Source organism: Pelmatolapia mariae, linkage group LG22 (assembly GCF_036321145.2).
Source record: "Pelmatolapia mariae isolate MD_Pm_ZW linkage group LG22, Pm_UMD_F_2, whole genome shotgun sequence".
Lineage (NCBI taxonomy): Eukaryota > Metazoa > Chordata > Actinopteri > Cichliformes > Cichlidae > Pelmatolapia > Pelmatolapia mariae.
This window is the reverse complement of record NC_086245.2, coordinates 34,109,330-34,120,829: the sequence shown is the minus strand read 5'-3', so window position 1 is coordinate 34,120,829 and position 11,500 is coordinate 34,109,330. Positions and strand designations below refer to the sequence as shown.

Genomic DNA, 11,500 nt, shown 5'->3' with positions numbered 1-11,500 from the left:
CCAATCGGCGGTCAGGTGTCACAGGGCACGCACCTCTCGGCCAATCGCGCTGTGGTTCTCACAGCAGGACCGCTAGCCACGAACTGTCTGGTTCGCCTAGATTGGCCCGCGAGACTGTTTTTCTAAAGTGGCGCCGCTGAGGATTAGCCCCGAGTCACCACCACCAACTGGAACGGCACGGCTCGGTATTTGAGCACGACTCCAGCGTTGTAGGCTCACACTGAATCACTGAATACATCAACAACGCATGTTAGTTCACTTACACGTCATTTACATGTGCAATAGCACAACTTTCGCCTTCCAGTAGCAAAAACAGGAAAAAATGGCACTCAGAGAATCCTTACACAAAGACTGCGGTAACGTCCGTGGGGGGAGGGGGGCTATTCTATGATCTTTTTTAAATCAGATGTGACCCTTGTAATGAAAATTAATTTTAGATACTGTCTCCCAATAACAAGCCAGAGGTGCTGAGATTGTTGCAGAAGGAATGGACTCAGTGAAATGTTGACAGTCACAGTCCAAAGAAAGAACATTTTTGTTACCATTTCCAAAATGTCAGATCTGTGAAGACGAGGCATGTCTCCTAATACGGTGACGATTTGGTAAAAAATATAGACAACTAAAGACACTACGCTCTACAGGTACATTTCCATTTAAGTATCTTAAGTATGTGTCTATAGCTGAACATACAATTCAACATGTACAGAGAATTTACTTTCCACTAGTAAGCAAGTTTCTACTCTGGTTTAAACAAAACAGTCCCTCTAAGTACTCTATTAACAATAGGCATCTGCTTTGAAACCACTCCAGGGCAAACGTGGATATTAAACAGCCACAAAATGAAGAGGGAACAAGCACTGTGCTTTTTAACTGCAGGACAAATAAGAGGACAGAGAGCCAGTAGTTTACATTTGGGGCTTTTCTGATACAAAGTCTTATAATAATTTACATTATGTTCAGGTTTTAGTAAAAAAAAAAAAGAGTTTATTTTAGGAAAATGTTTGGATTAAAATACACCCTTTCAACAACATTAGTCATGTTGCATAGGAGAAGGTCCTGAAGCAAATGACCTCCATGTGCCAGTGCCTCCAGCAGCAACCCAAGAAACTGTCCATAACATCACAGGTAAAGTATCTTCTTCTCTCTTGCATGTTGTTACAGGAGCAACATTTCTAACATTGCAGTCATGGATAGAAGTATTTATTGTACATTATATGGACAAACGTTCTGAGCCACCTACATATTACACTTGGACAGGGAACTGTAACAACTTTTTCTGATTTTGGTTCTGTAAGTCACCACAATGTATTTTTAATTAACTTGGATGCAGCTGAAGTGCAGACTTTCAGCTTTAATTCAGTGGGTTGAACAAAATTATTGCAGAAAAATGAAAGGACCTGGATCTTTTTTAAAAAACACAATCCCTTCAGTTCAGGGGCTCAAAGGTAATTGGACAAATTAAATAACTGAAAGTAAAATGTTCACTTGTAATACTTGGTTGAAAACCCTTTGCTGACACTGACAGCCTGAAGTCTTGGACTCATGGACATCACCAGATGATGGTTTCCTCCTGTTTAATGCTCTGCCAGGCCGTTACTGCAGCAGCTTTCAGTTGCTGTTTGTTTGTGGGCCTTTCTGTCTCAGGTTTAGTCTTCAGTAAGTGAAATGCTCAGCTGGGTTAGGATCAGGTGACTGACTTGGCCATTTAAGAATATCCCACTGTTTTGCTTTAATAAACTCCTGGGTTGTTTTGGGTCATTGTCCATCTGAACTATGGAACATTCAGTTTGACTGCATTTAGCCGGATGTGAGCAGACAGGCTGTCTCTGAACACCTCAGAGTTCATTCTGCTGCCTCTGTCCTGCGTCACATCATTAATAGACACCAGTGTCCCAGTGCCACTGGCAGCCATGCACACCCGAGCCATCACACTGCCTCCCCTGTGTTTTACAGATGATGTGGTATGATTTTGATCACGAGCTGTTCCACACCTTTGTCATACTGTTTTCTTGCCATCGTTCTGGTAGAGGTTGATCTTGGTTTCATCTGTCCAAAGGGTTTTGTTGTTTTTTTCTTTTAAATCAAAACCCAATCTAGCCTTTCTATTCTGAGTGCTGTTCACCTGGTTGTGATGGGGTTTCTCTTCACCATGGAAATGATTCTGTGATCATCCACCACTGTTGTCTTCAGTGGACGTCCAGGTCTTTTTGTGTTGCTGAGTTCACCAGTGCTTTCTTTCTTTCTCAGGATGCACCAATCTGAAGATTTTGCCACTTTTATCTGCTTAATTGATAATGACATAACAAAGGAATCACCCACATTTGTCCAATTACTTTTGGTTCATTTAAAAAGCAGGTGGCACATGTTAAGCAGCTGAAACTCCTAAACCCTTCATCCAATTTGGATGAAGATAGTCTCAAATGAAAGCTGAGGGTCTACACATTATGTCAGTTTCCATTATATAACTATAATTGGAATATGTTTCAGTAAACGGGTACAAGAAAAAAAAAGAAAAGAAAGAAAACAACAGCAACTTGTGTCAGTGTCCAAATATATAAGGCCCTAACTCTATGTGGTCTGCCACTGGGTTGCTGAGTTACTGGGGTTTCCAACGCTTCCACTTTTCACACCAGTGAATACCACTTCCAGTTGATTGTGTATTATCTTGGAGTAAAACTTCACCGACAGTGGCATCTTGTACACTTCCACACTGCCATACAGTGAGCTCTCTAGAATGACCCATTCTTTCAAAAATGTTTGTGAGGGCAGATCGCAAAGCCAGTGATTGATTTCACACACCTGTGGCAATAAAAACATCAAAAGATTAAGAGCTGTGGCTCCTATAGTTTTGTCCACATAGTGTATCTATTTATTGAGTGCATTAGAATTATTACATAAATATCTCCACTGTATTGCAAGACCGTACTCTGAAGTTGCCAAATGGTAAGCAGACAGCAGCTTGGAATTTCACTGTGACAAAAGCAGTGCAGAACATCAGCAAGGTACTAAACAAAAAGACAAGCAAATGTCAAAGGAAGCCTGGCCAATCCTGGTTTTTTAGCTTCCTATAATCACAATCATCCTTTCCTGCTGATCAAAATAGCTCACAGTATTTACTGTGTGGAGCAGAAGGAGGTTCAAGGTGAGGTTCATGGTTTACTAGGTGAGCGGGAAGCAAAGACGCCCGATGTCTCCAGTATTGTCTTCCTCCGCGCCGTCTCTTTGGCCACGTTGTGGTTGAGCCGCCTCAGACGTTCCTGGACAAAGAAAGCTCAGGTTGTGTAATGTTCTTTCTATATCGTTTTTACACCATTTTGAGGTAACTTGAATAGTTAGTATATCTGTGGTCGCCATGGAAATCGGAATTACAAGTCTCTTCATACAGTATTTGTAGTGTTGGTGATCGTAGCAATATTATTAATAGCAGTAATTATTATTTACTATAGTGGAAGTTTATATAGTGCCAAATCACAAAAAATATAAAGTAAAGAACTTCTTCATTTCTTGCTGTACAAAAGTTTTAAAGCAGCTTTAACTCTATGTGGAGTTGTGTGTCCAGCTATAAACCCAACATTCAACTTCCTTTTAACTCAGCTCGAATCTCCTAAAGATAAATATCTGAGTCTAGAGCTGCTAAACGCTCCACTATGTTCACTTGCTACTTTATAAGGCTGGGATTCTACTTGTTTGCAGACGTGTACACCAGTAAACATCAGGGCCAGGTAACTTGTTCTTACTATACTTATTTTTCTTAAAAGTCAAACTCATTTGCCTTGAGCGTGTGTGCACTGCAGAGTCTGCCCAGACAATTATAATGGAGTAAAAAAATTATTTGCCCCATTTGTTGCATATTTGTCGCACTTGAACGTTTCATAGTATTAAACAAATGTAATATTTTGCAAAGATAACCTGATAGATACATGATGATTTCAAAAAGCTATCCAAACCTACCCAGCCCTATGGGAAAAAACTAGTGTCCCCTAAACCTAATAACTGTGCTGTGCCACTTTTAGCAGCACGAATTGCCATGTTTGTGTGTTCCCAACAAACTGAAGGGCACACAGACGTTCACAGGGAGCACTGGATTCACCCAAAGATGATGGAAATGACATGACGCAGACACCCTGCAGTTACAGCTGTACGTGAACATGTGGATGAAGTCCGGCAATGTTAGGAGAATCAAATTCAGACTTCCATAGTTACTCTACGTCACGTTCTACTCAGGTCGCACACGTGATGCCCACTCACTGTTCTCCGGTACCTCCATTACAGGGGCCCAATATTACATTATACTAATTTCTTGCCTAATGTCTGATGTGACGAAGGCTGTACATCTGATTGTAGGCATGCTGACAGGAGCAGAACATGTGATACAATTTGTCGGGCGCTTTAAGAAGCCCAGCTACAGACTGGTCACTGACCTGAGCGTTCTGCAGTATGTTGTTTACTAGCACAACTCTACGCCTCGCATTCAGCAACTTCTTTACATATGGGTCCAGGTCCAGAGCCACCTTCTGATGTTCGTTTATCCTGCATAACTCTGAAAAAACGCACACGTTATTTATGAATCTTTTATAGCTGATGCTATATTTGAAGGACTTCATGCAGGACCTTACCTGTGGCCAGACCGTCTATATGTTCTCTTAATTCCACTTGGCTTTTTCTGTAAAGAAACGTGAGTCACGTGAGTCCAGAGAAAACTGAACAACAAAACAATCAGTCTGACGGGGAAAGTCAGCTGACTGTCAATACATTGGAGAGACATAAGCTAGCGCGGTTTGCCGTCTAATCTAACGAGGAAGCTAGTTACCTGACCGAGTTTACATGCAGATCGAGCTGCTGTATTGCTGGTCTCAGGAGGTCGAGCAAACCCTCGGCAACAGCATCGTTACCAGAAGAACCTTCGACTAAAGCTGTAGCTGCCATTTTACTGAACCAGCACGAGCGGACAGGAAGTCGTCCCCTCGTGACGTCAGCGTCACAAGAACCTCTCCATTTTCTTCCCATCAGTGTAGCCAGGAGCACCATTTTAGGCTTTCGGGTCGCGAAGGAGTGTCGATTTCCACGTTATTACAATATTCCCGGGAGAGTTTGATAAAGGGTCGCTTACTCAAGCGCTTTTTCAAGCCGCGCGTGCGTGGGGAGCTAGTATATGGTAAATTGTATTTAAACAGGATACAAGGACACCTATACGAAGCCGCCGTGCTGCTAAAGCTAACCTTAGCTAGCTTTGAGGCATTTCTCTACCAACGCAGAATCCGCTGTAAGTATGAGATAAAGTTGTTATTCGTCGATAAACGACATGTTAGCGAAGACGAGGCGGAATCGTTACTCCGTGTTCTTGTCTCTGCAGTTTGTTATAACCGGATGGACGCTCGCTAAACATTTAATTTTTCCAGCGGACGTGATCGATAAGTGGGTTCAAATTAAAAATTTCTCTTAAAGAATCGATCCTTTTTGTTGCTGTTGACACAGAAAAGAGTTGAAAGAAGTTGAAAACTTTGCTAAGTCAACCAAACGGGCAGTCGCGGTGGTCTGAAGTTTAGCTTGGGTGGGAGGGGGTCGTGTGTTACTCCTACTGGGACGACTGCTACTTAAACGATCCCAGGAGGATTTGTGTGAAACTGTGTGTAGTCCTCAAAATAATCTTTCTCTGTTAAACACATATGTAACAGCTGTAGATGTTAATTACAGCAAATTCCTTGCAATAGTGACTTAAAAGTGGTAATTTAACTTCTAGTAGTAGTGCGTACATTATGTGTAAAAGAGAGGGAGGTGAAACAAATTCTGTCTTTTCTGTTTCCAGAACTCTACAATCAAAGTCTTTCAAAATGAGTGCGGCTGCCTCCCAAAAAGTTGTCCTGAAAAGCACCACCAAAGTGTCCCTAAATGAGCGGTGAGAGGCTACGCACCCTGTCAGAAATTAGTCACCTGCTGCCAGCCTTGGCTTGTGAAGGTTCTAATACTCTCTACGGAACCTACTGTTGGGACCAAACCTGATATGGATGCAGCTCTGGCTGTTCCCTGTGTGTGCGCTGCTCATTCAACTCTGTTGGCCCTGTCCTTGTTTGTGTTACATGTAAATGAAGTGTGGGGCAGAAGGGGCTTGCCCAGGCCAAATGTTTTGTGTGAGCAGCACGCACATGTAGACGAGGGGTGACTGTAGCGGTCGTGGTTGGTAAAGCATATGCAGAACCAGACCACCATCCTGTAAATACCTTGGCACGCTGGCTCCCTGTTTAAACAGCACTGTATACGTCATGTATACACCATTAAATGGGACAGGAGAGCAGAGAGCTAAAGCTAAGTCAGTGAGATGGGGCATCTCGTCTTTTCTGCCTCTCATCTTTTTCTCTCTCAGACCAGTAAAAGTGAAGCTTTTTATCTCCTCATGTTCTGTCATCTTTCTTCTTCTTCTTTCCTCCTTTCCCCGCTCAGAGTACTCAGTCCTAGCTTGGACGTGACAAGGGACTACCCCTCCCCCCCCCCAATTCCCTAGTTCCGGACCACTTGGTGGTTTAAATAAAGTCACGGTCCATCCTGTAAGTGGCTGGGTGCCAAAGCACACCTCATGCCCTGGCCTCTGCTGCTGCGACATGATGACATCCCCGCAGTGTCAGCTGGAGGCTTGTAAGTGGCAATTGTGGCTCTTCTTCTGAAACTTTCTCTCCTTCTGTCCTGAAATCTGCTTTCAACTGTTTTTTCTCCTTGTGTTAATTTTACAACACAGGCTAAAGTCAAGTGTAAGTAACTCTGGAATATCATATGATTGAGAGAGAAAATAAGTGCCAACAAGTGGAACAAAGTCTAACATGACTAAAGAGCTGCCACGATCGTCCATATGAGAAATGACATGATGTGGAACCCTGCTTCCTCCTCCTCTGTATATCCCCTGTCCCCTTCTTTTACTTCCTCCTTCTTTTTCCCTCCCACCTCTAAAGCTTCACTAACATGCTGAAGAACAAGCAACCCACTGCGGTAAGCATTCGAGCCACCATGCAACAGCAGCATTTGGCTAGCGCCCGCAATCGTCGGCTGGCCCAGCAGATGGAGAATCGGCCTTCGGTGCAAGCCGCTCTGAATCACAAGCAGGTGAGCGCGATGTTCAGGTGAAATTGGTGTCCGTGGCACTGTTGGTTCGATCTGAATATGTTTAACCTGAATTAAGGCTACGTCCACACGTACACGGGTATTTTTGAGAACGCAGCTTCTTCTGTGCGTTGGGCCTTTCGTCCACACGTGCACGGCATTTTGCATCACTGAAAACAGATTTTTAAAAACAGTTTATGTGTGGACGAAGAAAACGGAGGTTTAGTACGCAAACGCACGTTGCAACTTGTTATTTGGTGCGCGTCTTTTACTTTGGCAGCGCATGCGCACCTGCGGACCACTTATGTGCAGCCCTGATTATATCACCACCTGTTGCTTTGGGATGTTCTTGAAAACTATTCAATTTGTTTTTTTGCAGATAAATGTGGACGGGATTTTTTTTAATTTTTTAAACGAAAACGGAAAATCTCAGTTTACAGTTTAAAAACACCTGTGTCTGTGTGGACGTGGCCTGAGTGTGTGAGTAGAGAAGGAAATCAGTCACCTGTGGTTCTCTGATGCTACTGTTCACCACAGCAGTGGGTAAATAAAGAGCACAACCGAAGCTGAACTGGATCTATGGTCCAGTCAGCATCTGTGATCTTGAATATTTTGGATCCATCCAGTCCTCCAGCTGGTCTCTGACCTGGACCTGGTCAGTCTGTGGACAAAGTGTAATGTGAAATTTAAAAGCCTGCAGACATCAAACCACAGTGTCAACTGGCTGATACAGGCGGGGCTTTGTTGAACAGTGATGCTGAGGGATGCTATCAGGTTTTATGGGAAAACACCTGGATTTTTCCATTTTTAATATTAACAATGACGTAAAAGTGATTGTGCCAAAACGATTTATTATTCCAGCCATTCCCCAAACCTTGGACTGCCACAGCCCAGTTTGAAATGTGAAAAGCTTCTGCTGCTCACAGCTCTGATCATCACAGTGTTTGACAAGTATGCATTTCTTTTGTGTTTCGGGTGACTTAATTCTCCACACGCTGCTCTAATTTCTAAATGTTCTTTCCAAATAACGGGGATTGAAAAATGGGTCGGAAGATGATAATTCCCTGGGCTTGTTTCAGTTTTCATGGCAACCTTAAACTGACTGCAGAATCCAAGTTAAAATGTCCTTTTTGACAGAAATGTTCAAACCCCTTTGATTTTGGAGCAACTCCTGTACAAGTATAAGACCTTTTAAAATGATGTAGTCTATAATAACATGTTCCTGGCTCTTTCAAAATTAAAATCAAAGGAAGAATCCAGCTAAGGTGCCTACAGCGTTTTAGATTTGACGTTCTTATCGATTTCTTATTTGTTAACATTTGTGATTGGAGTCGACTGCAGCGTTTGTGCAGAGTGTGAGAGTCCTGGGTGAAACGTGTGAATGCACACAGAGCAGCATGATTGTAGCCCTCAGCGCAGCTCTGTGGCAGCACGTTAAATCCAGCCTGCCCAGCACCTGTAGGTCACGCTGGCCTCGTTCAGATGAATGCGTAAAGACTTTACTGCAGTGTTGCTGTGAGTCTGAGCTGTAGGTCATTACGAGGCTCCTGTTACTGCCATGTGCAAGATGACATTTCCTGAGGATTCAGCTTACTGATTTTAATTTTGTCGTAATTGCTTTTGTAATGTAGCATTTGTAATTAACATGTGTCAGAGCCTAAAGCAGCGACTGGGGAAGAGCAACATCCAAGCCCGGCTGGGTCGGCCTGTTGGGGCTCTGATGCGTGGAGGACCTCCTGGAGGCAGAGGAGGAATGCGCGGGATGAACAGAGGAGGTCTTCGGGGACGAGGCAGAGGAGGCGTAATGAGGGGAGCTCTGTCTCTGAGAGGTATGTATCAACAGACTTCGGTGTCTACCTGGATTCTAATGGCATCCTTTAAGCTGTGTCCATACTGGAAGTGATTTGCAGGAGACTGTAGATGGTGAAACACATTTGGCAGGCGGGACCCAGGATCTTATCTCTCATCTCATCTTATCTCAACTTCCATGCAAGCGACTACCAATGAGTGCGCAGGGTGCCATTGATTGACATGTAGCCTAGTATTAAATGCATCAGAGAATTACCTAGGCAACTGGTACCTGGGATGTCTGCAGGAGACCGGCCGCCAACGTTAATGCCATGTGCGACTAGTGAATTGCTTTCAGAAACGTTGGTTTGACTGTCGCTTCGTTTTTTAAGTCTTGCTTCGTGCTCCTACTGAGTGTGGACTGAGTGTTGGCTTTGCATTACACAGGGAAGCGAGTTTCTACAGGTGGGCCCATGCGAGGCCGTGGTTCTGCCGGTCGTATGGCAATGCGTAGAGGAGGCCGCCAACGTGGTGCAGGTGTTGGAAGAGGAGGAGCTCTGTCCCGAGGAGCAGCTCGAGGAGTACCCAGAGGTCAGGCGCTTATTGTTATTTAATTCAGCTTATTTGTGTAGCACCAGTGAACTGTCATTTTTAATATCTATTCAAAACTGTTTTATTCATACAGTGCAAGTCACAACAGCGCTCGCCTCAAAGCGCTGCATGTTACGGTAGAGACTCTACACTGACACAGGACAACAAAAACTGATAATAACTAATGACTAAATGTAGAGTGGGGTATAAATGCTGTAGGCGGATAAAGGTGCATAAAGAAGAACAGTGCATCATGGGAAGCTCCTGGCAGCCTAGGCCTATTGTAGAGTAACTAAGGAAGGATTCAGGGTCACCTGATCCAGCCCTAGCTATATGCTTTATTAAAAAGGAAACGTTTGAGCCTAATCTTAAAAAGGAGAGAGGGCGTCTGTCTCCTGAATCCAGACTGGGAGCTCTTCCACAGAAGAGGGGCCTGAAAACTGAAGACTCTGCCTCCCATTTAAACTTCAATTATCCGATGAACTACAAGTAAAGCAGCAGATTGGGAGCGAGGTGCTCTGTTGGGGTGATACGGTTCTTTGAGGGCTCTAAGATAAGATTATTGAAGACTTTGTTTGTGAGGGGAATTTTAAATTCAGAGCCAACCAAACATTTGCTCTTCAGTTTAACAAACTCCTGAAGATTTCTGCTCTGTGTTGCTTAACAGGTCGCGGGGGGCTGCGTGGACGTGGTGGTTTTGCTGGGCGACGTGGACGTGGCCGAGGTGTCGGTAGACCGGCTGTTACCCGCGAACAGCTGGACAACCAGCTGGATGCCTACATGTCAAAGACTAAGGGACATTTGGACGCAGAACTGGATGCCTACATGGCCCAGGCAGACCCCGACTCTATGGAGTAAAGGACTGTGGACTGAGCACACAGAGGCGCTGAAGTCGGACGAACAGTGTAGTGTTGATGTGCTGAGAAATGATTGTTAATTTAGCTGAAAGTGATGACACTTTAGGTGGCACCCAGTAGCGGTCTAAACAATATTGTGTGGGTCACTGCTCGGTTGTGCATCGACCCGCTCGTTCAGAGCCCTTTTAATTCTGGAGGGACTTCTTATGCATTAACAAACCCTGCTGTTTCTAGACTTCTGTGTCCAAGACGGGTTTTTTCCGTTGTCATTTTTTTATTTATTTTTTTTTCTCCAAAGGGACAAACTGTCAAAATTTTACATTTGTTGAAAGCAGTTTTTAAATGTGCTTTTCTTTTAAACATTTGCCTGCTCGAATCGTGGGAATTCAGAAGTTTTAAGCATCACTTTGTTTGCCATTTGCTTAAAGTGAAATGTTTTAGGTGAAATTTGAATTAAAGTGGAAACTATTTCCTTAATTGTGTCAAATGTCTGAGTTTTAAATATGCATTCACATCCAGCCTCCACCCAAGAGCTGGCTGTCTTTGAATGGGGGGGGGGGGGGTGATGCTTTCACTTCTGCTGTTTTCACAAAGTAACTTTGAGGATGCCATGTTCATTTTGGGCCGAAGATGGTTTTGTTGCACCAACAGAATATAGTTCTCATGAGTCTGTGGGGTATCTAATGAAGTCAGAGGACTTAGTGCCACAAAAAAATAAACAACTTTTGGAAAAACCTTGGTTTTTTTTTTAATGAAACTGAATTATTCCCAAGTCTTTCACTTTGCCCTCTTTGAGGTTTTTTTTTGTAAAAAGAAAATCAACTACAGTGAGATTCTGAAGTTTGGAGGAGGCTCAGCATTTCTCTCAGCTTGTACTTGGGTGCAGTCTTTGATCTGAATAGTTGTGACTTGATTGGATTTTCAATCTTATTTCTTCATTGTTCAGCTGTGTTTGATTAATTTTCTGCGATGAAATGAATTCTACTTCTGATTTAATGTATTTCCTGTTTTGTTTAGAAAACGTTCGTGTGTCAACACAAAATGTTAAACAGAGATGGCCGGATCAATCCAAAGATTGATAATGTTGATACCACATTGGTATCGGATGGTTGCTAGCATAATGGAATCAGTATTTAAATTTGCATTTAGTACTGTTGCTGTTTCATCCGAAAGTG

At 43.4% G+C, this 11,500-nt stretch overlaps 2 protein-coding genes across 2 annotated transcripts; one reads left to right on the top strand and one right to left on the bottom strand.

Annotated features, from left to right (window-relative positions):
- Nucleotides 1-1,184: 1,184 nt before the first annotated feature.
- On the bottom strand, nucleotides 1,185-5,028 carry snapin (SNAP associated protein). The gene is made up of 4 exons (XM_065471440.1): nucleotides 4,811-5,028; nucleotides 4,617-4,663; nucleotides 4,422-4,540; nucleotides 1,185-3,257 (listed from the first exon to the last, which is right to left on the bottom strand). Exons 1-4 carry the CDS (start codon nucleotides 5,026-5,028, stop codon nucleotides 3,150-3,152), a joined length of 492 nt encoding a protein of 163 aa, XP_065327512.1. The 3' UTR covers nucleotides 1,185-3,149.
- A 124-nt stretch (nucleotides 5,029-5,152) lies between these two features.
- chtopa (chromatin target of PRMT1a) lies at nucleotides 5,153-11,060 on the top strand. The gene is made up of 6 exons (XM_065471439.1): nucleotides 5,153-5,263; nucleotides 5,807-5,896; nucleotides 6,942-7,092; nucleotides 8,744-8,918; nucleotides 9,325-9,468; nucleotides 10,136-11,060. Exons 2-6 carry the CDS (start codon nucleotides 5,832-5,834, stop codon nucleotides 10,324-10,326), a joined length of 726 nt encoding a protein of 241 aa, XP_065327511.1. The 5' UTR covers nucleotides 5,153-5,263; nucleotides 5,807-5,831; the 3' UTR covers nucleotides 10,327-11,060.
- The last annotated feature ends 440 nt before the right edge of the window (nucleotides 11,061-11,500 follow it).

Excerpts from the sequence above, each read along its gene's own strand:
- snapin (XM_065471440.1), bottom strand. The coding sequence starts at position 5,028 with ATGGTGCTCCTGGCTACACTGATGGGAAGAAAATGGAGAGGTTCTTGT. Across the intron at positions 4,541-4,616 it reads TATAGACGGTCTGGCCACAG|AGTTATGCAGGATAAACGAA; the intron begins GTAAGGTCCTGC and ends GCGTTTTTTCAG. Across the intron at positions 3,258-4,421 it reads ACATACTGCAGAACGCTCAG|GAACGTCTGAGGCGGCTCAA; the intron begins GTCAGTGACCAG and ends TTCTTTGTCCAG.
- chtopa (XM_065471439.1), top strand. The coding sequence starts at position 5,832 with ATGAGTGCGGCTGCCTCCCAAAAAGTTGTCCTGAAAAGCACCACCAAA. Across the intron at positions 5,897-6,941 it reads AAAGTGTCCCTAAATGAGCG|CTTCACTAACATGCTGAAGA; the intron begins GTGAGAGGCTAC and ends CCACCTCTAAAG. Across the intron at positions 8,919-9,324 it reads GGGAGCTCTGTCTCTGAGAG|GGAAGCGAGTTTCTACAGGT; the intron begins GTATGTATCAAC and ends TGCATTACACAG.